The 26179-nt window shown below is 46.3% G+C and overlaps 1 protein-coding gene across 4 annotated transcripts in view; it reads left to right on the top strand.

The window, feature by feature from the left end:
- XPNPEP1 (X-prolyl aminopeptidase 1) overlaps positions 1-22259 on the top strand; it is a 49848-nt gene extending 27589 nt beyond the window's left edge. For 3 of the 4 annotated variants that reach the window (XM_056120394.1, XM_056120396.1, XM_056120397.1), the window contains 14 exons: positions 1591-1686; positions 3991-4072; positions 6054-6264; positions 9012-9101; positions 9662-9712; positions 10822-10880; positions 11013-11090; positions 12761-12832; positions 13614-13674; positions 15094-15163; positions 16066-16239; positions 17310-17386; positions 19269-19367; positions 21706-22259. In XM_056120394.1, coding sequence (XP_055976369.1) covers positions 1591-1686; positions 3991-4072; positions 6054-6264; positions 9012-9101; positions 9662-9712; positions 10822-10880; positions 11013-11090; positions 12761-12832; positions 13614-13674; positions 15094-15163; positions 16066-16239; positions 17310-17386; positions 19269-19367; positions 21706-21834 — 1349 coding nt within the window. In that variant the 3' untranslated portion in view covers positions 21835-22259. The remainder of the gene's footprint in view (positions 1-1590; positions 1687-3990; positions 4073-6053; positions 6265-9011; positions 9102-9661; positions 9713-10821; positions 10881-11012; positions 11091-12760; positions 12833-13613; positions 13675-15093; positions 15164-16065; positions 16240-17309; positions 17387-19268; positions 19368-21705) is intronic. The other variant, XM_056120395.1, reaches the window with a different exon arrangement.
- Positions 22260-26179: the final 3920 nt, after the last annotated feature.

The following is a 26179-nucleotide window of genomic DNA, read 5'->3' as shown; positions in this document are numbered from 1 at the left end:
CCCACCCAGGCACTAGGGCATTAGATTCAGCCCTGGAGCTTAATTTTAATTGTCTCACTGCTTGGCACTCACTCGGGCCTCTGTCATACTTCACAGCTCCTCGCAGCAGACTTCTGGGTGCTGCGAGTGGCCTTTGTTATTGTTGAGTTACTAACTGCCACGCTAACGTGGGTCTAATACCAGACCTGGACTTCTTGGATCCGTTCCCTTTCTCCCTTCCGTTTTGTTTTCCTTTTGAGACGCCCTCACCATCTGTCTTGAACTTCTTGCTGCGTAGAGGTTTTGGGACAAGGGAGATTTTCTTCCAGCTTGTCCCAAAGTGGCAGATGAAGTGCAAGTTTTGGGGACTTGTGCTTAACTGCTTCTGGGAGAAGAGAGTGGTGATGGTGGTGGTGGCAGGGGTGGGTTGGGGGGGGGGGGCTCTGAAGAGGGAGGGGCCCTGAGGTAACTGCCCCGGAGGGAGCCGATCTTGCAGTAGACAGAGAGGAGAGGTGGAAGGGGGGGATGTCTGGAATGTAGGCAGATTGCCCAGAGGGGTCCTGGGAAGAAAACATTACAACTCATACTCCGAGCCAAGTTTTAAACTACATTCCCGAGCCGATCTTCAAAGCACCGTTGGATTGTGGGGGGCAGCCCCCAACTTGCCTTTCAGCTCGACACCCTCACTGGAGGGTCATGCAGCTTGTGGGGGGATGGGTCCAGTGAGTGGCCCAGGGTCAGCTTAAACATTTTCCATCAGCTTGTTTTGATTAAAAAAAAACTTTTTTTTTTTTTTTTTTTAAACTGGAGCAGCGCGTCTGACTTCTATGCTGGTAGGAGAAGGGGAGAACAAACATTTCTGAAAAGACTGCAGGGCACTGTGGTAAACAGTGAGTAAGGCAGATGCTGACTGTGTTTACTGGTGGTTCCTTGCAACCTGAATTGCAAGTGCTAGTTTGTGGCTGCTGGTGGTGGTAAAGTGAGGTCTCTTGTAGGCCAAAATTTAATCCTGGGGTGCAAGGCCTGGCTGTGTCTGACAGGCTCAGAGTACTTTGAGTGGTAGACACAGTGAGTCAGACCACAGGAATCCCTCACTGAAAGGCGAGTCTCCTGGCTCTTCCAATGGGAAGTGGTGGGTGATACTCCCTTGACCACCAAGACTGTGTTCAGCTGTGAGTTCTCCAGGCCTCCCGGGCCTTCTTTTGTATTAAGCTATACAGTCGTGTGATTAATTGCTGATTTAATGACCTGTTTCCCTTCAGATTGGTAGCCTCATGAAGGCAGGGTCTGGTATAGCTCAGTGTCACCATGGGGACCACCATAGTACTTGGCAGACATCAATTTTTTTTTTTTGTAGACTATCTGCTTCATAGATTTTTCTTGAATGCACAAAGTGGTTTCGCTGCTTGGGCATCCAGTGCTCTTGACTGTTCCACTGGCTTGGGCAGTTACATCTCTGGATAGGGCATGACTCCAGGCCTCCCATCTGCTCTGACTATGTGTCCTCTAGCCGGGTCACCTCGCTCTCTCCCTCACTACTGAATGTTTGGGCTCCTGAAGGTCCCCCAAGGCCAGGAGCAGGATTGAACACACTTGTTTTTTCATTCACAGGTGTCTCCTGGAAGGACAAAGTTGTAGACCTTCGCTTGAAAATGGCTGAGAGGAACATTGTGTGGTTTGTGGTCACTGCCCTGGATGAGATCGCATGTGAGTACACTGGCCTCACTGCTTGGGTGTGGTACCTTTGGAAATCTGTGTTCAGTGCAGTTTAGCCTTCCGAGTAAGGCAGGCAATAAGCAAAGGAATCACCATGTGGGTGTACAACTTGCCAAGGAGCGAAGAAGAAAATTATAGGGAATTGGGGTGGAGAATGTGGCTTTGACCAGAGTAGTGGTAAAGCCAGTGGCTGATGTTAAATCTGTGGTAACATCCACCTCTGACAAATCTCTTCAGAACTGTGACACCTTTGGAGAAAAGAAATGATGTCATGTTTGTCAACCTACATGTCTCTGAGATTGTGGGAGAATTTTTTTCCTTTATACTTTTCCTGTAGTTCCTACACATCTTTTCAGTTTAGAAGATGTTCTAGAGATATTTCTACCTCAGAACATCAGAACACTCAGAAACTGAAGTTCTTTTCACCAAATTCTTTGATTCTCTTGCATTTTCTCAGACCTTAGACCCTACACTACCATTGTGCAGTGTTCAGTACCTTCTGTCATCTAGAACCTGCAGGAATCTGGTCAAACCAACCAATCCTGTCTTGTTTTCTGACTGTTTTTGGCCCAAGGCAACTGAGATACAACATCCCCTTTCATTTCCTTATTAGAGAAAGAGACCCTACTAAATAATGTCCTCTCTTTTCAGTGATTTCCCCAAACTTTGTCATGTATATCTGTGGTTCATATGGCTTGATGTTGATTTAGCCTCAGCATCGGAGAAAATAATACATAAAGTTATATTCTTCCCTTGACTATTTAGAAAAGAAAAAAAAATTAAATACCTTCCCAATTTGGGAAACCTAAGAAATGCAGAGGAAGTAGAAGAAAGGAAAAAAAAAGCTGATTAGTGATTATAGGAAAAACCAGAGATAATCACGGTTTAAAATTCTGTGCGTATATAATTTTTTGGCTTGGTTTTTTAAAAATGTATCAGCAGAAATATAATTATAGATGAAAAGTAAATATCCCATGCTATAGTGATACCATAGTCTGCTTGGCACTTCCCCTAAGGATGACCTTTGGGTTCTGCCTGACCTCCGGACATGATTGTGGGCATCAGCAGCTCTGCCCGTTGAGATCTGTGTCTCAGTTTCTCGCATTCTGTTCCCCTTTCTAGTTGACACATGGATTAGGAGTATTTGAGCTTGACTGGGCTATTGATCCATCTGACCATTTGCTGCTCAGACAGGTTCCATGTGAAAAATGTCCATCTTGCCACTTGTTTACTAGCTCCAGGCTCTCGTTATTTATCATTATTATTATTATTATTATTATTATTATGATTTTGCTTTTGGGGTCACACATGGTGATGCTCAGGGGTTACTCCTGGCTCTGCATTCAGGAATTACTCCTGGCGGTGCTTGGGGGACCATATGGGATGCTGGGAATCGAACCCGCGTTAGCCGTGTGCAAGGCAAACGCCCTACCCACTGTGCCATCACTTCGGCCCCTCTGTTATTTTAGATGCTCAAATCTTTTAGGTAAGAAACAGTGCCTCATTGCTGTACTTTTAAAAACCATTTTAGAAAGTGTGGTACCTGGGCCTCTTTTCTCTTTTTTTTGTACTTTGATCTTCATAAAAACAAGTATCAGGTAACTGGAGGCCTTGGTGGTGGATAGAGTGATGTTCTGCTGTGCAGTGACTTCAGTAGTCCCCTGATGCTCGCTAAATGTGGGTTCTGCATTCTGTGTCCGGCTATGCTACCTCCCCCTTTCCAGGGGATCCTGCTCTGGTGGGCCACAGGCTGGGGTTTCCTTCACTTCTGCCTTCTGACTCATTGACTCATGGCCTTTGTTCCTCTTCTCGGAAGCTCCGCCTTCCTAGGGTTCATGGCCCGGCTGGGAGGGGCCTTGTTTGGCCCTCTTCTGGGCCTGGGTGGGTCTCAGTGTTTCTGCCCTAGGTCATTTGTCTCAAAAGGGAGCCAATACTTGGATACTTCCCTTTTATTTGGGAGCTTTGGAGGTTTTTCTGCTCAAGTTCAGGCCTGGCAGCTCACCACTAAGAAAACCATTTCAGTGCTTTGTCTGGAGGTCATTGCTGGGTAATAACTCTTCCATTCCCTTCTTGGGTCAGTGACTTGGAGGTAGAAGGAACAGATCTGGCACCATCATTTGGTGGGTGTGAGCAACTGCTGCTCAGAGGTGTAGTGAGAAAGTCGGGTTCCCTCCGTTGGGACAGATGCACTAGCCTCCTTCCAAGCACCAAGACTCTGAGCCCAAGGACTTCCCTCCATCTCAGGGACTTTACTTTTTGTTTCATTATTATTGTTGTTACTATTATTATTTTTAGGGCTTTTCAATCTCCGAGGATCAGATGTGGAGCACAATCCAGTATTTTTCTCCTATGCAATCATCGGACTAGAGACCATCATGTGAGTGTTTGAAAGTCCTTCCTCACAACTACTTTTCTTTCTTTTTTTTTTTTTTTGACTTTTTTTTAATTGAATCACGGTGCGATAGTCCCTTGCAAAGATATTCACGATTAGATTTCAGTCATACAGTATTCCAACACCAGACCCTCCACCATGTACATTTCTCAGCACCAGTGTCCCCTTCCATCGCACTCCACCCCCGAGCCTGTCTCTGTGGCAGGCGCTTTTCTTCTCTGTCTCTGTCTTCTTTTGGGCATTGTGGTTTGCAATATTGATACTGAAAGGTTATCAGGAATATCCCTTTACCTATATTTGACACTCAGTTCTTGTCCAGCGTGATTATTCCCAGCTATTATCCTCACAGCTTCTTAGGGGGCCTGGTGACCTTTCTGGTTCCAGCCCGCTAGTCACTGCCTGCTGTTCTACTGATAAAGCTGCTTTCTCCTGCCTTTTCATTTTCCTGCTCTTCCGCCAGCCCCCTTTCCTTTCTTGTCTTCCTCAAGAGTGGACGCTTGTTTATGTCCCACCTCGACTCCCCAATGATTTGAAATTTATAAAAACATGCAGTAGTATGAGATGAAAGACTCGAATGGCCAGGATAGCAGAACAAAATTAGAGTGAGTGTGAACTAATACCCTGACATTAGTCCACAAAATCCCTGATGTTAGTTCAAAAACGCCTCATTCCAGCTACTCATTTGATTCCAGGTGTTCAGTAGCCAGTGAAGGGAATGTGGCTAAGTTAAATCGAGTCTGTGTCTACACTACAAGTGAAGTCAATTTGACGGTTAGAAATTCTGTGGGAGTGGCACTCCATTGAACTCTCAGTTTACCTTTTCTGATCCTTGGCCCTTTTGTTTGGTACATTTCCGCACTCATGTTTATCCAGTGCTGCTAGGTGCTTGGGTCCCCATGGGATACTGGAGTGAAGGAGGCAGATGACCTTTCAAGTTAGAGTTTAGAGGATGAGTTTCCTTGAGGTGATTTGTACACGGAAGTGGGAACTAATGAGTGTGATGGGAACCAGTATGATAGCAGGAGCTTGGGTTGGAGGAGGAGACAGTTGGGGAAAGTAATACTGAGACAGATTAGGGTCCAGAGGAATTAGCTAGTGGCAGTACAGGGAAGAGGAGAGATGGGGGATTAGTGATCTAGACCTCGGGAACAGTGGTGTAGAGGCTCTGGGTTGGTAAAATCATAGTGTATGTGAAGAACGAGGAGTGAGTTAATGTGAATGCACATAAGGCGAGGCCAGGGAGGGACCCACAGTAAAGGTGGCTCTGCAAGTCAGTCAAGAGCTTAGGCTCTTGTGGCTGGAGTGATAGCTCAGCGGGGAGGGCGTTTGCCTTGCATGCGGCTGACCTGGGGTTCGATTCCTGGCATCCCCTATAGATCCCCTGAGCACCACCAGGACTAATTCCTGAGTGCAGAGCCAGGAGTAACTCCTGAGCATTGCTGGATGTCACCCCCTTCAAAAAAGCAAAAAAAAAAAAAAAAAAAAAAAAAAAGGCTTAGGCTTTTATTCCAAGGACCCTGGAGAACTCGTGAATGAATTTCTCACAGGGAACACTATTATTATCTAGACTCACGTGACTTTGAAAAATAGGATCGGGGGTGGGGGGGTGGAGGGGAAGGCTGGAGGCAGGGACACAGCAGTGGAGCAGCTGAGGAGTGGCGGCGGCTGAGCCCGGGCGACGCTGTTGCTGGAGCTGTACAGATGTGAGGGCTGTTGGCCCAAAGACCAGAAGGAGGCGAGGTAGGATATCAGTGAAGACAGTACCAAGTCCTGACTTGGAGGTTAGGGGTGCATGGTGGCATCCTAGTCAAAGGAGGGGGACAATTTAGAGGCTGGATTTTGGAGAGGAATAGTGAGGAGGGAGAAGCTGGTTCTGATGGCCAGGGCAGATCTCACTGTTCTGTGAGGGGGGGACAAGGCAGCGTGTTTTTTTTCTTTTTCCCTAGCCCCTGATTTGTCTCTGCAGGCTCTTCATTGATGGTGACCGCATCGACGCCCCAGGTGTGAAGGAGCATCTGCTGCTTGACCTGGGCGTGGAGGCCGAGTTTAAAATCCAGGTGCTTCCCTACAAGTCTATCCTGACTGAGCTGAAGTCCCTGTGTGCCAACCTCTCCTCAAAGGACAAGGTTTGGATCAGCGACAAGGCCAGCTATGCTGTGAGCGAGGCCATCCCCAAGGTTGGTTGCCCTGCTGAGCCCCCCAACCCTGCCCCACTCTCAGCCCTGTCCCAGTGGGGTCTTGAAAGCAGAGCTGGTCTGGCAAGATGTCTGGCTCTGGCCTCACTAGGACAGACAGACCTGTCCAGCCTCTCCCGGACAAGTCCCTAGAGCTGCTGCTGTATCGAGAGGCTGAGGGTCTGTAGAAGTCACCGAGTACTGAGTTCCCCAAAATGTAGCATGAGAGATGATTTTAGGTTGTTTGACCATGAGACTGTGATACTAATAAACCTTATTTCTGAAGACAAAGTTGAATTCAGTAAGTTCAGTTCATTTGAAAATGATCTAAAAAGAAGTACTAAATTGTGTAATCACCAAGTGACTAGGGAAATCCCGCGGCTCTCTCTCGCCGCCTGCGTTTGGTGGTCTCAAGCCGCTTCCCCACCTCGGACGGCCTATGCCATGGGCGGACGAAGGAGGAAACGAGGGCCAAACTGGTTGGTAATCAGCTGCCGCTTATTCCATTTGCCCCACGCGTCTGTTTCAATCTCTCTAAGCCCCCCATTCCAGTCTCACACTGCCCCTCATTCCTGTCTCCTCCTATTCCCCTTGCTCATCTCTCCATGCTCTGACTCACTGCCCTGGTCTCTCTCTAGTTTCTCACCAACTCCTCTCCATTGGACTAGCACAGTCAACATATCAAAGTCCTTCCTGATCACAGATCAGGCTCAAGGGCAAAATACCACCTCGGTTTTTTTCCCCTATCCTTAGTTCAATAACTTAATTAACATCTTAATTCTATTTCTTAATTATTTTGTATGGACACAGTAAGAGATACATTAAGCTTGTAGGGTGGCTCTCCTGGGGACATCTCCGTATAGATCTCAGACTACAGTGCTCAGGCAAGATTAATCTTTCCTAATCCTAGCAGGGTCTTAATCTAGTTGTAACTTTTTGGATCATGTCAGAATTTGTCCATGACCATGCTCTTAACTTACAGTTAAGTATTATGGTGCTTTGGCTTGGCCCATCTCAATGCCAGGATAGCTCACAGCTTGACCTGGGTCCATCCAGTCTCTCACTGGGACCCTGCTTTTGGGGTGGTAGGAAGTAAGGGCAACTGAGGGTTACGTCCAGATGCCCTGGAGTGAATATTATTCGGAGTCAATTAACTTCCAAGTTACAAAAGCATAGCATTAACTGTCTTCCTGTGTCTGTACAAAAAGGACATTGCTCTGAATTAACTACGCACAGGACTTAAGGAGGAGAGAAAAGCAATACTGAAGCAGAGAACAAAGAGGTTATAAATAAACACAGAGGAAAGGAACCACTGTGATGGGAGTAACCCAATAAACCTAAGCTCCCTGTGGCAAGGCAGAAAGGACAAACCAATGTTATCCCACACTAAATCAAGGGGTGGGCAGCTGAGATTAAGAGTAGGGGCAGTCTTTTGCAGACCACAACACCCAAAAGGAGAGAGAGAACACGGGATTGCCCTGCCACAGAGGCAGGGGGGATGGGGGGTGGGGGTGGGGGGATATTATCCATGGTGGTGGAAAATGGGCACTGGTGGAGGGATGGGTATCTGATCATTGTATAATCAAACCCAAACACAAAAAATTGTAAATCTACAACTGTACCTCATGGTGTTTCACTAATAAAAAAAAAATTAAAAAAAAAAAGAGTAGGGGCAGGAGGTATAAGAATGCACCACTCTTCTTCTGACCCCCCCCAGCGCATTTTGTAGTTACAGAGTGCTGACCCCTCAAGAGGCTTGAGGAGGTGGAATCTGTCCAATTTGGGAGACCAACGAATGATAGCAATAGCCCCACCTTTAAGTTCTGCTGGGCAGTGCTACTCAGGGGGCTCCTGTGTCCTCATTTTAATGAGGGCCTAGGGCAAGACTGGAATCCCGACCTGTTAGTTGTCGCCTATTTTGGCCACCCTGCTAGACCTCTGGCTACCCAGTGGCCCCCGGCCAGTCCAGCGATGTTATCTCTTCTCCATCCAGGCATGGGCCTTCCTGGAAAGAGTTGGGCCTGCCCTTCTAGACCTGGCTTTCCCCATTGCCTTTCTTCCGGGCCCTGCCACCCTGTGATCCTCTCTCAGAACTTGACTTCCTTGCCTGAGTGGTGCCTGTCCCTGCCTTTCCTGCCTCAGGAGAGGAGAGAAGGAGGAGAGCTTGAGAGAGTGGAAGAAAGCCCTTGCAAAGCATCCACCGTTCACGGTGGCAGAAACCCCTCCTCCCACCAGCACAGGGCACCACTAGAACTTCCTCTCCATATGCGAAGGGGCTTTCCAAGTCCTTCTCCATCTGAACATTAATCAGAGCTGGTGTGGATTTTTGAATGGCAGGGGATGGCACCGGAGGGCTCTCGGATCAGTCACGTGTACCCCTATGTAGTGCGAGGAAGCCGCCTGAATGCAGCAAGAAAGGGGTTATTTTAGTCACGCTTTGATTGGCAGGTGAACTCCAGAGAAGTGAGGTCTTCCTGATGGCTGGAAGCCAGCAGCTGCATGGAGCTCGAGGGGGAGGGGTAGAAGATAGGTAGGTGCTTAGTGTATCAAAATGTAGGTTTTTGGGGAGGAGTTTAAGTCTCTTCCCTCAGGTTGTTGTTAACTCAAAAGGGACAGGGCTTGGGGCTCCAAGGGATAGGCAGGTGTTTCTGAGTGGGAGTGTCTTATGTGTGGGGTGCTGGATAAGCAGGTGATGTTTTTGGATGTGCGTGAGTGGAGTCCATCTCAGTTCCCCCCGTTCTGTGTCCTAGGAGCATCGTTGCTGTATGCCTTACACCCCCATCTGCATTGCCAAAGCTGTGAAGAACTCGACCGAGACCGAAGGCATGAGGCGAGCTCACGTGAGTACCACAACCTCTCCGGGAGAGGGGATGTGTGACAGACGGTCCAGTGGCCCCGAACTTTGAACACGGTCAGAACCTCTGAGTCCCCGGAGTTCATGAGAGAACAAAAATAAAGTTCCCCACAGGCAAGAGATCTACGAAGTGTGACATGTCGCACAAAGTGTTGCGATGAAGACGAGGGCTCTAGAAAAAGCCAAATTGTATTTCAGAGCTAGCAGAGGGTCTAGAAAGATTCTGGATTGAGAGATGGCTCTTGAGCGTGGCCCTCCTTTCCTGACCTTTTGTAGGGCAGGCCCCGAGCCCCCTGAGTGAGCTGCCTATGCTTTTGTGCACCTTCCTGACTTCCTGAACCACTCAAGAGCAGAGGAGCCTTTTCCCTGCTAGTGGAAGTTGCTGAAACTGTTTGCCAGATATGCCTGAGATCTGTGAGCCGTGCGTGCTGCTGGTTTGGGGCAGGGGTCCCGTAAATGCAGGCCTCTCACCTCAGGCCAGGGCTGAGTCTGCCCCTCAGATTTCTAATGAAGAATTTTAAAAAAATGTCTCCATTGTTTGTACAGATAAAAGATGCTGTTGCCCTCTGTGAACTCTTTAACTGGCTGGAGAAAGAGGTTGGTTTTTAATCTTTGTTAAACCAGTGGATGTAGATTAATCAGAAGCTTACCCACCGTGATTCAGACTGTGTTACCTCCATGTTCTAGTGACCAAGAGGCCCAAGATCCTGGTCTAATTTTGAATATATCGTATTTCAGCATTCTTCCTGAAAATTGGGTGTGTGTAGAAAATAGTAATAAGGATACAGAACAGAATGAATCCTTTTTAGTCCAAATTGGACACTTGGGAATTGTCTTGTAATTAAGTGGAATATCATTATGAGGAAAAATCACTCATTATGGGTAAGGGTGTATTAAGAAAAATATTTTTGTTGTACATTTTGACCTTGCACTTAAGCCATAAAACTTTGAATATTAAGTTCACTGTTGGATATTAGTTTCTTGCACATTCACTCCCTGCCGATGATACGAAGGTGGTTTCTTTGTTTTTGTTATTATACAGATCATGTTCCCTTTAAATATTATATAAACAAGTCTTTAAAAGTAACTTTAATTGGAAAAATAAAATAGCACCCTATTCCCACTGGTGTGACAATTTATACCCCCTCTTGTATGAATCATTTTTTAGTGTTGTTCATTTTTCTATGTCTTGCAACCTTATTTTATTCACTATCACCATCTGAGCATTTTTCTTTTTTTATGGCTTTGCGGAGGCCTTAAAATGATCCAAATGGAGTCTGTGTTTAGTGACTAGATTAGTTTATTTGCCCATGCTTCTTATTTTCAAATATTCGTTTAAAATTTCTTTTGCCATTCTCAATAACTCTGTAATAATCTCTTTCGCATTTATTTAGGATAACTTTCGTAAGATGATATTCCAGGAGGGGTGGCTTTTGAATTTTTAAACTTGGATGTATTAAGTTTTGGGAGGCATTGTACTGAGACAAAAATTGGTTGAGTGAAAAATTATATGGCTAGGAACGCTTCTACTTTGAATAACTTTGGTGAGGGCCTTTGGAAATGCTCTCCTGGTTAAAGGTGACACTCAGCTAAGTTCTGTAGATTGGATGTTTGGACCTAGGAATTTTGGAAAATGCACATCCATTGAGCTATATGAGACACTTGAACCTCTGACACTACATGATTTATATGCAACTTCTTTTTAGGTGCCCAAGGGTAATGTGACAGAAATCTCAGCTGCTGACAAAGCTGAGGAATTTCGCAGGTAAGGCTCCATCTGGGCTTCTGGGAATCTTGTACTCAACTCCTTGGTGAGTTAAATGACAGCTAGGAGGGCCCTGATTCTTGGCACAGTAATTACCTTTCAACTCCTCTGCTCTTTGTGTCTGTGTTCCAGGCAACAGGCCGACTTTGTGGACCTGAGCTTCCCAACGATTTCCAGCGCCGGACCCAATGGCTCCATCATTCACTATGCGTAAGGCATGCGGAGGAGCACACTTAACGGCCTTTGCTGCTGCTTCTGCCCGGGAGCCTGAGCAGGGGAGAGACATTATTTTACCAGAGCCCTAGTGCCCACCTCTGTGTGTCTGTTAGATTATTCTGATATGGGAAGTGAGCCCATTAAGGTCTTAATTTCGCTGAATCTCTAGGCCTCTGCCTCTTGGATTCACATGTTTTGGTGTTGATATTCTCCATGATGTTGTCAAGTTGGTTAGCCATTTTAGGCTGCAAAAGCTATATTTATAGTCCTTGTATCTTAACGATGGGGGCTTTTCCATTTCTTTCCCTCTAATAGCAGCTTTCTTGATGCTCTAGATCTGAAATCTTTGTACTCTAGTACCTCTATAGTATTAAAAAAAAAAACAAACAAACCACCAGTTCAGGAGCAAGCCTGTGTGGTTAGAGATGTAATTAGTACTCTCTTTTTCTTCCCTGTGGGCTTGAAATGTGTGACCCTAGCCTATGGGAATTTGTAAAATGTACAAGAGCCCACAAGCCCATAGCAGACATCCTTGAATGGAGCGGCTAAGAGGGGCTCAGCTAAGTCAGTTAAGTTTAGGACTGATGAATTGCCATTGGAAGTAGTGGGAGATGGCAATAGGCTTGGCCATTGGACTTCAGCTCAGATTGTATTTGCTTTGTGCATTTTGAGTTCATTGCTCCCATTTGTGATGTGCACCGTCAGTGAAAGGACACTAAGGTGCATGTGATGGTGCTCTCCTTGGGCTTAGATTTTGCCCCACCCCTGCCTTTTTTTTTTTTTTTTAAAGTTTTTAGTCTTAGGACAATTGGAATCTCCGTGTGGGAGCTAGTCACAGATGTTACTTTCTGTTTATCAAATTAATACTTCTGGTCCAATATTAAAAGATCAGAGAGACTTGATTTTTAGTCATGCTTCACTCTGGTGATGAATTTGCTGGCTGAGGTACTGTCCTAGAATTTTGCCTATAATTCACATATTCAAACATTTCAGACTGGGGAGAAACTGATTTTCCTTTGGTGTTTCTTTATGGTAGTCATTAGAAGAGAGGCAGGCTCCTGGAACTGGATCCTGGTCTGGTTTGTTTACAGAAGCCCCAATTCACTTACTTTATTGAGCACCCGAGTCAATGAGCTATACCTCCTCAAGCAACAAGGTTGTCCCCCCAAAAAATCCAGGTTCAGCTCGACCATTATTACTTAGGACAGTGTCTGGAAGTGAAGGAGAATACCTATGGAATGGGAACACACTGGGATGAGGGACCTGCAGGGATCCCTGCCTTAGACCCCTCAGACAAGTGACTCAAGATTTCTCTGCTGTTTCTGTGACTGGTTTGTTCCCATAGCTGATCTCTTGATCACTAGTTTTGTAGCCTTTACAGTTATCTCACAAAAACCTGTTTTGTTCCAGACACAAATGGAGCTAGAGATAAAGAAATACGTTAGCCTTCCTCCTCCTCAGCTCTTTATCTGTTGGAGAAATAGTTGACTGGAGTCTTGAATAATAGAAGGTTAATCTTGGTTGGGATAATTTGTTGGGCAACTTTTAATTTTGATATAATTTTAGGCTAAGTTACAGGCAGGAGTAAATTCAAGAAGCTCTTTTAGATGCTCCTCCCGAATATTTACACTTGTGGAATAATTCATTTTAATTTGCTTTCTCAGGCCAGTCCGTGAGACGAATAGGTACCTGGTGCTTGATGAGCCGTATCTCATTGACTCTGGTGCTCAGTACAAGTAAGTGAATTGGGGCTGCCTTAGAACTTGACTCAGCTGGGTTAAGGCAGTTGCATAGCTGCATAAACCAGGCTCCGGCTGACAGTGTCAGCTGCTAATCTTGTTCTTCTCCAGCCACTAATGAAGCGTTTCTGTGTCTGGGCCTTGTCTTTAACCTTTAATTGAATGGCCCAGTTGTGCACATTGCTCTCACAAAGGACTCAGTGATAGAAATGTTTAATCCTTGCCACCAAGTTGCCAAATTCTCATAAGTATTTGAAAGTAATCTTTCAGAACCCTTGGAAAGTCTCCTTGCCCCAAACCATAAACACTCCTCTAGCTTCCTTATATGTCCAGCAGACCTTAGGAAGTGAGGGAATAATTTTGAGCAATTGAATTAGAAATGGGCATTGTCCTGAATTTCTTTTTTGATGTCCTGTTGCCTTCACCATCATCTTGAACGGGTTCTCAGAGGAGAAATCAAGATTTGGTTGGGTTGTGGGCAGCCCAGTTGTAGATTGTCTCTGTCCTTTGAGTATTGTGAGAGATGCTGCTGTGAACATCCATTTTCAGTTCTTTGGGGATATATACAGGAGTTGACTAACTGGATCATATGGTAACTTTATGTTTAGTCCTGTTAAGGAACTTTAGATAGTTTTCTGAAGTGACACCCTATTTCATACGTCTGCCACAGCGCATGAGAGTTTAAGTTTCTTTACATCCTCACCTGCCTTACTTATGTGTGAGCAAAAAAATAATTTTATAAAAGAAAAAACACTGATGTGTCTTTTCTTTTGGAAAGGGATGGAACCACAGATGTGACCCGGACAATGCACTTTGGTACCCCGACGGCCTATGAAAAGGTACAGTGGAACAGAAAACTTGAGGAGACTCTCTGCTTCTTTAAGAAGAACATTGCTTTTATGAAATGGAGTTGCATAAATAAATGAAGGTTGGATGTGCTATAGTCAGATAGCTCATTACTGTGGAATCAAGCTTATTTACTGTATGACATCCATTTGACTATAAGAGAAATTGGAAAGCATTCTGTCTGCTAACAGCAGAGTGGCTCAGATTCAAATTTGTAAAGCTTTGGCCTCCTCTTGAGTCAGGAAGTCTGTGGGAATGGGAACGGGATATAAAATCTATGCTGGTCAAATGGCCTCGATTGGATTTTGAGGGCGCCTCCCCATCTTTTTGCAAGTACATTGTTCCTGTTTATAGATTCAACACTCTAGGAACCCTCTGAAATGACATTTCCTGCTCAGCTTCAGCTCTGTCTGGTGTGGAAAGGAGGAAACGGTTGATCTGAGGAAGAGTGTTCTGGGACTCCAGATCGTCTGTCCTGTTTACTGGCTCCATGACCTTTAGTGAAGCGCCTAGAACAGGCAAAAAAGGGGGGCTGAAAGTAATTGCTTTTCATGGCAGGTTTTGAAGCTTCCCAACCCCACTAAGCTCCCAGATCATAGTTGCTGCTTAGCAAAAGTTGGTTGAGTCTCCAGGTGAATTTGGTTTTTCCAGAAGCCCCTCTGAGTAACATAGCAGGGGAGGTTTTTAGTTTGGTCCCTCTCTTATTCCACTTGCAGGCACAAGAACCTTAGATGAGTTTAACCTGAGTTCAGGTATCTCTGAGGCAACTCTCCAAGAGCTCGGGGATTGGGTCAACGAGGGTGTCGTTTTGTCCTGACTTCTGCATGCCCCTGACCCCCGCAGACCTTTCCTTGCAGGAAGTAGGAATTTGCCAATCATGGCGGTGTGGAACACAGCTGGAGAGGCAGGACTGCTGCCTGCCTCAGGGCCAGGCATTGTTCCCTAGACCCAGTCTGGTATTTCATCTCTTGGCAAAGTTGGAATGGCAATAGGTCCTCCTTTGCAAAGCGTGGGATTTAATGCCCAAACAAAGAGGAGTGGCTGGGTGAGTCTTGGGGAGTGTGAGCTAGTGCCCCTAACTGTCTCGCTGAGACTTGGCTGACACAGCGTGTCAGAGTGTCCTCCGCAAGGGAATGAGCTGAGCCTCATCTTTTGGGAGTTCTGTGTTTCTAAATTGAATTTCAAGTATTTCCTGGAGAATTGGTTCCATGACCATGCTTCTTTTCCCACTGAATCTTTAACTTTCTACTTTTTATTTATTTATTTATTTATTTTTAAATTTTTTTGGTTTTCCTTTGATATTGCTAAAAAAAAAAAGCTACCAGAGGCAAGGTTTTCTGAATGCCTGCAAAACTAGAGGTTTATGACTCTGTCCTGTTCTGCAACATTGCCTCCCGGGTTTTCTTTGGCAGGAGTGCTTCACATATGTCCTCAAGGGCCACATAGCAGTGAGCGCAGCCATTTTCCCGGCCGGAACCAAAGGTAGGTGGGTCCCTCTGTCCTTTGGCAGCTGCTTTTTCTGCCTTAGGCTCCGAGGTTGGATGTCAGAAATCCCTAGCACTTGCTGTGTGGGCCCCCAGCCCACCTCACGCCCTGTCCGAACAACCAGGAATGCTGCTGGGAGTGAGTTCTGAGCCACTAATTGAGCTCAGAGGACTTCCTGGGGAACTACTGGTTGGCTCCGAGGGGAACTGTGAACTGTGTGCCTCTTGGCGACACTCATGGTGGCGGATGATATTTGGTGTCTCTTAAGAGAGGGCAGTTGGGCCCGAAGGCGCCAGGGCTGAGTGGAAGTTACTGTAGCCACTATCTCCCCTTCAGGTCACTGCCTTCCTCTCAGGGTCCTTATTGCAGTTTCTTTTGGTGGGAGTTTGATTTAAGATACAAGCTCCTTGCTTTCAGCAAGGTGGGTGGGGCGTGTTGGCCTGGGAGTTATCAAGACCCCGGGCCTTGAACCCGGTTAGCTGGGTGTACGTGCTATCTTCCAGAGCATCACTCTCCTTCAGTTCCCTGCCTGTCTGCTTAACTTGCAGTCTGGTTCAACTCTCATTTTTCAAAACCCAGAAGGGCCCGGGCTGGGCAGTTTTCTCTGTCATTAGCACAGCTCCTATTTGCTGCAGGTGGCTGTCCCCTCACCTGGACACATGAGCCTCTGGCTTTTGACTGAGCTCTGGCTGCTTGGGGCACTGGCCTCCCCAGGAGCTCTGATTGTTAGAAAGTTCTTCCTTATGCTGGGCTGAAATCTGAACCCTCCAGTAACTTTTCCTGCTGGTTTCTGTTTCACCTTCTGGAGCCAAACATAATAAATCTAATCTCTTAAAGTGCTTTGCAAATTGAAAAGTGCTGTACAAATATCATCAAGTGGTTCTTTATATGTCTTCCAGGCCACCTTCTCGACTCCTTTGCCCGCTCAGCTCTATGGGATTCTGGCCTGGATTACCTGCACGGAACGGGACATGGTGTTGGGTCTTTTCTCAATGTTCACGAGGGTCCTTGTGGGATCAGTTATAAAACATTCTCTGATGAGCCCTTGGAGGCTGGCATGATCGTCACTGATGGTAGGTGTCCATCACCTGTATACATGGGGGTTCACGTGCGTCTTTTGACTTCTGAAAACTCTTTGTTGTTTCTTAGAATTTTATTATTTTAAAATAATTTTTCCTTCACGTTACTTTTAATTAAACAAAACAGCTTTTTTGATGATAAAATGGTAATTATTTTAATGCTATTTTAATATTAAGTAAAGGCCCTCCCGTTGATCGTCGATTTGCTCGAGCGGGCCCAGTAACGTCTCCATTGGAGACTTTGTTGTTACTGTGTCTGGCATATCGAATACTCTCGGTAGCTTGCCGGGCTCTCCGAGAGGGGCGGAGGAATCGAACTCGGGTTGGCCATGTTGGCTGCGTGCAAGGCAGACGCCCTACCCGCGCTGCTATCATTATTAGCAATAAATTGAATGAGTCTATAGAACTGTATAAAGCATATGAAAATCAGGGCCTAGAGCAATAGTCCAGAGAGCTAGATGCTTGCCAATATATAGCTAACCCAGGTTCAGTCCGTTTTGGTTCCCCGAGGCCTTCCAGGAGTGAACCCTGAGCAGCGCTGGGTGTGACCTCCAAACCAACCAAACAAATAAGAATATGAAAATCATTTGTAATCTAGCCACCAAGGAGAAACATGATATTTGATGTTAGCCTTGGGTCTTTTATATAGGTAGCCATAGAATTTTTTCCTGTTTCAATCTCAGACTGTATTGGACCGGTCTGTGTTCTGCTTCCTATTTAATATATTGCCTTTTCTAATTTCATTACCAAATATTTTGGAATATTCCATAGTACCTAGATCATTAGGTTTGTGAACACGCACCGTGATATATGTGTGATCTCCATGACTGTCCTAGTAACCCTACAGTTTTTGGACCGTTTTCTGCTCCACCTTGAGTGACTGTTACAGTGGGCATCTGGGGGCAGGGAATATTCCCCAACTGTTGGACCCTGGCTGAGTGGTCCTTCACCTGCTAGTCCTCTTTCTTTGGGACAGGGCAGGCCTCTATTCCAGGAGTGAAAGATCTGCACATGTTTGTCCTCATTGTCTGTTGCTTCTCATTTTGGGATTTACTTTGTTTCAGAGCCAGGGTACTATGAAGATGGGGCTTTTGGAATTCGCATTGAGAATGTTGTCCTGGTAGTTCCAGTGAAGACCAAGGTGAATAATTTTGTGTTTCTTTATTTTTAAATTATTTTTTAACTATTTATTTATTTTCGGGGGCCATATCTTGGTGCTTTTTGGTACTCAGGGCTTACTCTCTGCTCTGCCCTCAGGGATCACTCCTGGTTGGGGACTACATGGGGTGCTATGGGTGGATCCCAGTTGACTGTCTGCAAGGCAACACCTAAGCCCCCTCTCTACTGTGCATCTCTCTGGCCTCTAGTTTTTTATCTTTAAAATTTCTTTATTCTTTAATGGGGGAATATGAAGACTTTTGTCTTGGAACCAAAGACTTTGTTTATTCTGGGGCCGAAATAAAGTCTGTTCTCTGATATTGGAGACTTTCCTGGGAATTGCTCTCTTACAAAAGCAGGAAGAAAGCCCTCAAATGAACCCAAGACTGGAATGGAGGGATGACGGGGTTGGAGGTTCTGAGATTGCTAGAGAGGCACCTTTATGGCAGTCCTCTTGCTGGGGAAGCTTCCTTATTATTTTATTTTATTCATTTTGCTTATTTTTTGGGTCACACCCAGTGATGCTCAGGGGTTATTCCTGGCTTTCCCTTCAGGAATTACTCCTGGCAGTGCTCAGCAGACCATATGGGATGCCAGGAATCGAACCCGGGTCGGCCGCTTACAAGGCAAATGCCCTACCTGCTGTACTGTTGCTGCAGCCTGGGGGAAGCTTCTTTAAAGGCATTTCCCAGACCCTAAACCAAAATCCCTGCAAAATGTTCAGCGAACGCCTCCAATCCTGTCATGCCCAAGGTTCCATGGATTCCGTTTTGGATCCCGGTTGATTGAGGCATTTCTTCCTGCCTTTGCAAAAAAAGAGCATTTCCCAGGAAAGCCTCCAATATCAGAGAACAGACTTTATTTTAGCCCCAGAATGAACAAAGTCTTTGGTTTATCTGCTACAGTAATGGAGGAAACTTAAGTTATCCCCTGAGCCAGGCCCCACAGGTAAGGCAGTGACAATTGTCTTACCTCCAGATGTGCTGAGCATCAAGTTATTTCCAGTAGGTGGTAGGTGGTAGGTGGTGGTAGGTTGATGGTTATTGCACTTGAACAGTTGGAGGAAATGAACTTAAGGTCTTCTAGGAGGATTGCACAGGGATCCACTCTCTTATCCCAAATTAAAGTTGTGTTCTTTCTTGGCTTTGCTTGGGCCTCCTTAATGGCTCTGGGGATCACTTCGGCTGCACCTTGCTTGGTCCTGGGGAGGCCACATTGTGCCAGGGATTGAAGCAAAGGTCCCATGGACGCCGAGCAGCCCAGCATGCACTTCAGTCCTTTAAGTCATCCCCCATCCTTTCACCCAGTCAGTGTTCTTGATGAAATCCTCCTCAACTCAACTCACAGCAAAGGCTGTGCTAGGGAGAGGAGCCCCAACACCCTCCCATGTTCATCCCACATGTGACAGCTGACTTGCTGATACCTGATGCATTTGGCAGCTCAGGTCAAGTCAGGACACGTGTTTGATTGTCGGGGAGCCAAAGACCTGGGGGACGTCTACTTTAGCAGAGTTTTGAGAAGCAAAACCAGAGATGCTCTGAGCCCTGAGCCTGGCCCTCACTCTCACCCCTGCCTTCTGTCTCAGTAGTCATTAGCCTGTGAACCTGCAGCCGGGAGCGTAGCCACACCCTCTGCTGGGTTTTACCTGGTGGCATGGGCTGTTAGCACAGGTGAGCATCTCTCGGAGGTAGTGTCCCTCAGGTGTGTCCCTCAGGCCTCCTGGGCCTGCTTAGTATGGTGAATTGTTCACACTTCCTTATTCCTGGTGATAGCTGGCTCTGGGGGCTTTTGGGGGGCGTCACCCTCATGGGGACTCATCTTGGCGAAGAGGCATAAACGCATCTCTGTTCTTCCTTCTCCCACAGTACAACTTCAATAACCGGGGGAGCCTGACCTTTGAGCCTCTGACTTTGGTTCCGATACAGACCAAAATGATAGATGTGGATGCTCTCACGGACAAAGAGGTAACGAGGCAGTCTTGGGAGGGGGCAGAAGTCTCGCATGTGCTCGGGGCTGTCGTTGAAGAGCCACTCCACTTGTCTCTGCTGCCTTATTTTAATTTAGAACTCTGCTCCCATCCCACCCCAGTAGGGCTTGTGGGTGAAAAGGTTGTCAGTGCTTGTAGGGGGATAAAGGGGGGAGGAGCTGGAGTTGCACTGAGCCACGTTGAGCAAACACAAGTCAGGTATTTGCCCCACAAAACAGCTACCTGTGTGTGTGTGGGGGGGTGGGGGGAGGGTGGCTGTTGCCAATCCCACTGACTCGATGGTTTCCTTGGATTGCACGAAAGATGAGTCAAACAAGGAGCCAAGTCTCCGAAGCGGGATGAAATCCTTCACTAAGTGTTGGGGTTGGTTCTGCAGTTCCTTCGTTTGTCACCTGATGGCAGCAGAGGGCTTCGTTTTACTGAGCCCGGGCGCGGGAGACTGTGGACCCAGCTGCCTTGGTCCCCGCCTCTTCCCTTACTCACCCCCAATCGGAACGCGCCCTGAGAGTTTTTGCTGTGTTCCCCAGATTGCCCGCTGCTGTTCCCTTCTCTGCTGAGCAGTTTCGGGCAGCAGCCTGCCTTCTAACCCTGCCAGGCCTTGCTAGGGACTCAGCATTTTGCTTGCTGAGGACCGAGCTTTGTCCTCAGCTGCCAGCGGGTACTAGTTGGGTCTTATCACTGGGGATTTGGCGCCCTGGCTGGGTCCGAACCAGTTGTCAACGCCATCCATCTGTTTGCTTTCCTGCCTAATCGTGACTCCAATTGGACTTTAGCATTGGTCTAGGCCACGGCCCCCAGGGGCACCGCTCTTCCCAGAACACTGCCTTCTCAGACGGCTTCTGTCTGTCTGACAAAACCCTTCTCCCCAGCCTCATTGCAGCTGGGGAGGGGGGGGGGTCTGGTCCATCCCACTTTTTATTATTTTTTTATTTATTTATTTTTTTATTAGTGAAACACCATGAGGTACAGTTATAGACTTCTAAATTTTTGTGCTTGGGTTTCAGTTATACAATGATCAAGTACCCATCCCTCCACCAGTGCCCATCCTCCCCCACCACGGGTCCCAGCATCCCTCCCACCCCCCATCCCCCCCATTCCCCCATCCCACCCTGCCTCTGTGGCAGGGCATTCCCCCTTGTTCTCTCTCTCTCTTCTTTTGGGTACTGTGTTTTGCAAGAGAGGCATTGAGTGGCAATCATGTTTGGTCTATAGACTACTTTTAGCATGTCTCTCCCACCCTGGGAGGGTCCTCACAACACCCTTTATTTGGTGCTCTCTTCTCTATCTGAGCTTCCTTTTCACCTAGCACATGTGGCTGGCCTTCAAGTCATGGAGCAAAATTCCTGGTACTAATCTTAGCCATTCCTGGGTGTTAGTCTCCCGTTTTGTTGCTTTATGTTCCCCAGATGAATGCAATCTTTCTGTGTCTATCCTGCTCTTTCTGACTCATTTCGCTTAACATGATACTTTCTATGTAGTACCACTTGTATGTAAGTTTCATAACTTCATCTTTTCTAACAGCCACATAGTACTCCATTGTGTAAATGTACCAAAGTTTCTTTAACCAGTCATCTGTTCTCGGGCACTCAGGTTTTTTCCAGATTCTGGCTATTGTAAAGAGTGCTGCAATGAACAAACAATTGCAGATGTCACTTCGACTATAACTTTTTGCCTCTCTGGGATATATTCCCAGGAGTGCTATAGCTGGGTCAAATGGGAGATCAAATTCTAATTTTTTGAGAATCGTCCATACTGTTTTCCAAAAGGGTTGGACCAGCCGGCATTCCCACCAGCAGTGAAGGAGGGTCCCTTTCTCGCCACATCCGCGCCAGCACCGGTTGCTTTTGTTCTTGTGGATGTGGGCCAGTCTCTGTGGTGTGAAATGATATCTCATTGTTGTTTTGATCTGCATCTCTCTGATGATTAGTGATGTAGAGCATTTTCTCATGTGCCCTTTAGCCATTCAGATTTCTTCTTTGCGAAAGTTTCTGTTCGTTTCCTCGCCCCATTTTTTGATGGGGTTGCCATCCCACTTTTTAGACAATGAGGAGAATGGATTATGCCCTTTGGGTAGAGATTGCTTCAATATGGCCTTTGGGGCCTCCCAGAGGAGGAAATCCCAGCCCTCTGTAGCTTCGGCGTTGCCCCTCATGGATCAGTGCCCCCACCTACCCGAGGCACGTCTGTGTCTGCCCCATCTCTCCCGTGGGCTTCACTTTCAGGGGTGCTGTCCAAAGCCCTGAGCCGGGACTTTCTGTGGAGTGTTTCTGGGTACCCAGCAGGTCATCTCACCTCTGTGTTTCGTCCCCTCGCAGTGCGACTGGCTCAACAACTACCACCAGACCTGCCGGAATGTGATCGGTGCGGAGCTGCAGAAGCAGGGCCGCCATGAAGCCTTGGAGTGGCTCATCAGAGAGACACAGCCCATCTCCAAACAGCATTAACGCATCCCCCCTGGGTCGGCTCCTCAATGCTCCGGAGGAAGGAAGGCTGTGGACGACCCTGGATGGTCCTTCTCTCCCCTTCTCCCCTTCCTCCCTCTTTTTTTTGAAAAGACCCGGGAATCTTCTTATCCTCTTTCCTATTTTCTTGCAAATACTTGATCTTTGATGATTTTTAAAAAAAATAGAAAGAAAATTGGAGGCACGAGCCACAAATAAAATCGCTGCACCAGAAGGAGGGTCCCTATAGGGCCGAACACTTGATCCAGGAGATGTTTGAACAGCCACAGAGAGTTCTCTGGCCCATGAGGGTGAAATAAGGAATTCTCTGCGACAGTCCCACGTTCCAGGTGCTAGTCCATTCTTCATGATCACCTCACTGCTTATGAGACCGTATTTATGATCAGCGAATAAAATGTCAAAACGTTCTTGGTCTCCACTGGCTCTTTCCTTGGGGCACTTCCATGCCGTGTGTCTGATGAACTGACATCCAGGTTGGTGGCCTCCGTGGCCGATGTCCTCTAGGTGACATGTGCCCTGTAGGGGAGAGATCCTGGCTCCCTATAAGCTTACTAGCTGCATTGTAAGCCTCTTTTGCTATTTTCTAGAAAGTGCAATGTATTTTTTCATTAGAAAATAAGCTGCCCATTGCTATACTTTTCCTTGTTTCCTTCAGTTTCCTTTTCATCCACTAGTATTACCCGAGACCATCTTCCATTAAACTATTCATATGCAAATCCTTGTATTAGGTCTCACTTTTTAGGAACCAATCTAAGACACATTTTGAAGATATAACCACTATTATCTGTAACATGTTGATTTTTAGCACAGCAGTAGGGCGTTTGCCTTGCACGTAGCCAACATGGCCGACCCGAGTTCGATTCCTCTGCCCCTCTCGGAGAGCCCGGTGAGCTACCGAGAGTATCTCGCCTGCACGGCAGAGCCTGGCAAGCTCCCCGTGACGTATTCAATATGCCAAACACAGTAACAACAAAGTCTCCAATGGAGACGTTACTGGGCCCGCTCGAGCAAATCGATGATCAACGGGAGGGCCTTTACCTTTACCTATTTTTTCTGTGTATTTTTATGTATTTTTATGTATTTAGGATTTTTTTTTGTATTTAGTATTAAGTAATAGTATGTTTGAGTATGTTTGAGTCTGTGTACAAGTATATACATAATGGGTGAGTGTGTATTTGCAAGAGTGGTTGTATATTTACCAAAGAATATGCATACACTTGTGCATAAATCACATGCACATCCATTGGATCACTATATTTACATATATGCACACTTTGCTTTTTGCAGGGGCAGGGTTATGTGAGCATTGTTCAGGGGTTTGGAGGCCACTCCCCTCAATACTCGGTAAATCAATCTGGGCCTTTCAATGTTAGGACTGAGGATGTGGGGCTGTTTGGACCCTGTACATTAGGGAGCCACCCAGGCCATCTCAGTGGTCCTTGGCAAACAATTTGCTCTTTTTCACTTGATCATATATTACTTTTTCTTTCCTTTTTTTCCCCAATTGGTAGCTCTCCATGACACTTTTAATGACTAGGCTGTTCCATTGTATGTCTGTATTCTTTAAAATATAATCTCATTAGGGGGTTGGCCAGAGAGTAGTTCAGGTGGTTGCCTTGCATGCAGCTGACGTTGGTTTGATCCTGGCACCCTGGAGCACTGCCAGGAATGATCACTGAGCACAGAGTGAGGAGTATGCCCTAAGCTCTGCTATGTATGGACCCCAACAAAAACATTCAAACAAAAACTAGTATCAGTAATCATTTTTGAAAGATAAATACTTATAATACTTTGATCATTCATCAAAGCAGAGTTGGCAATACCCATCGCTTTCTTCAACTTGGGAAACAGAACACGAAATAAGCCAAGTATGTATGTCCTGTTCAGAACCAGGCAACACAATTTTACTAACGGGGTAGATTAAAATGGATAGCACCAACATGCCTCCTCTTCCTTCAAGGATCATAGATTCCAACGTTCTGTGTGGGAGGATGCAAGATTCATGGTTAGTTCTCGGGTTAAGTTTGTCACAAGGCCAGGAAAGCCTAGGAGCAGTGTCTCACAATAGTTTTGTGATCCGGCAAAGATTAAATTCCCGAATGCCCTTGATTTACACTTGTTCATCTTTATAATATTTTTCAAAATATTGGCCTTAGAAGTTTCACCTCAAATGATGGAACATATTAATCATGTTTCTCATCCATCATCCCTCTAAAGGAATTCATTTTGTCTCTTCTGTGATAGCAGAAGGTTTCCCCCGCTCGGGAAATGGGAGCAGAGAAAAGCAGTTGATTTGGAGTTTTAAACAGATCGTAAGTCAGCTGTGACGGCAGCTCCAGTGTTTGTTCGTCAGGCTGTTGAGCCCGTCACTCCCCAAGGCAGCCTCAGAGCAAGTTTGATTTAATTGGCTCTGACCCAAGAAGCTATGTTTCCTGGTGCCAGTGCCTGGACCTGCATGTCTTGGCAACGAGTCCAGGGGATATAAACTAGACAAGACGGTCCCAGAAAAACTGAGGATCAAACTAAAACTAATGTAAGGAGCTCAGGGAAGTGGGGGAGATGTGGGCCAAAGGAGAGTTCTTTTTAAGTCAAAAGACGAAAACACTCATTATGTTAAATTTATGGAACAACTCCAAGGGAGTTGATCTCATTTGTCAGGCTCACTTTGCCTCTTGGGAAGTTCTAAGTTCAAGACAGGATTCATGGCAGAGTCCAGATATGGGCTCTTTGCTGTGAAACCTCAGGGCTGACTGCCTTGTCCCACCATCCCATCAGCCCTGAGTCAGCCCCGGGGCCCCGTCTGGCACGGAGCTGCCACCACTGACAGTCGTCCTATCCCGTCTGAGAGGCCAATTGTGCTGAGGGACAATTTTGCTAGTTTGCTATTTTCTAGAAGATGTAATGTGTTTTTTAATTAAAAATAGGCTGCCATTGCTCTACTTTTCCTGAGTTTGTATTCCTGTGTTGAGGGATATTGTGCCCTTGTTTCTCAGCAGCTGGGAGTTTATAATAGTTAAGTATGAGCACTTGGTGATACCTTTCTGACTGCTTGAGCACTCTTGGCTCTTGGGGCATGGTGCTGGAAGAGGGAAGGAGAGGACTGATGATTCAATAATTCATTTTCTAGAGGCTAGGAATCGTGTTTCTGTCTGTAATTACCTGTACGGATGCAAACAGATGTATTCTTGTGTCCAACCAGCCTCAATCCCTTTCCCCTCCCCCACTGCATTAGGGAGACGCCTAGTCTCTCCCCTCCATTTATTCAACCATAGGGTACATGTCCAGCAGTGTCAGGATTGCAAATCTGTAGCACAGAAGGAAACAACTCGAGTGCAGGGTTTCTGTGCAGTTTCTTTGTGATGGTTTTTCATACTCGACTCCTTGCCTCAGTTACCTAGTCAGCCCCCTTGGCTCTCCTCCCTTCCATGAGGTTGCTGCTACATTTCAATACAATGAGATGGACTCATTCTGTGTCACATCTTGGGATTACTTGGATCTCCTTAATGGCTTTGCACCCATTAAGGTTCACTCTGTGTTGAAAGGTTCAGTGGGTTTGGGTCAATACAGACCTTCGTGTTTCCACAGTGACAGCATCTTCTAAGCAGTTTCATCACCCCATCTTCACCCAGATGTCCCAATTTCAGGCTTCCCTTGGCTCCTGGCTCCTGCTGACTTTGTGCTGTCTTTGTATTCTCTTTTTTTTTCTAGACCCACATAAGTGGAATCACACGGTATGTATATTTATTCAAATGAACTTAAGTTAAATATTTAAACATTCAGGATCCATTCATTCATGTCTTTTTGTGGTTTCATAGCTTAATTTATTTGTATAACTGAATATATATATTTAATGCAGTCATCTTTTGGTTGCTTTCCAACATATAAATATTTTTATTTAAAAGGGGATTTCTTTTTCTTTGCTTTCCTCTTTCTGGGGGGCAGGGGGTACACCTGGTGGTGCTCAGGGCTTCCTCCTGGTTCTGCTCAGGCATCACGCCACGTGGGGCCCGGGAGGCTGTTTGTGATGCTGAGATTTGAATTGTGGTCAGCTGTGTGGAAGGCAAAGAGCCCCTGCACTATCTCTGGCTCTGGAAATTCTTTTTCTTACTGAGAAAAATCTTGATTATTTTTCCATTAGAGAATTGTTGTGTGAAAGGCAGACTGATGTAGAAGTTTGGAACGTGCTTCCACAGCGGAGGACAGCTTGTCCTAGCTGTGAGTCCTTAGCTGAGAACACAACCTCGCTGAGCCTCTCTGCCCTTCTCTGCAAAACTCGGGTAGTGGTGTCATCCTGTCATCTGGGTGTGAGGACTGAGTGAGAAGTCTC

Source organism: Sorex fumeus, unplaced genomic scaffold (genome assembly GCF_029834395.1).
Source record: "Sorex fumeus unplaced genomic scaffold, SorFum_2.1 ptg000043l, whole genome shotgun sequence".
Taxonomy (NCBI): Eukaryota; Metazoa; Chordata; class Mammalia; order Eulipotyphla; family Soricidae; genus Sorex; species Sorex fumeus.
Note: the sequence above shows the minus strand (reverse complement) of the source record. Positions and strands in the feature narration are given on the sequence as shown.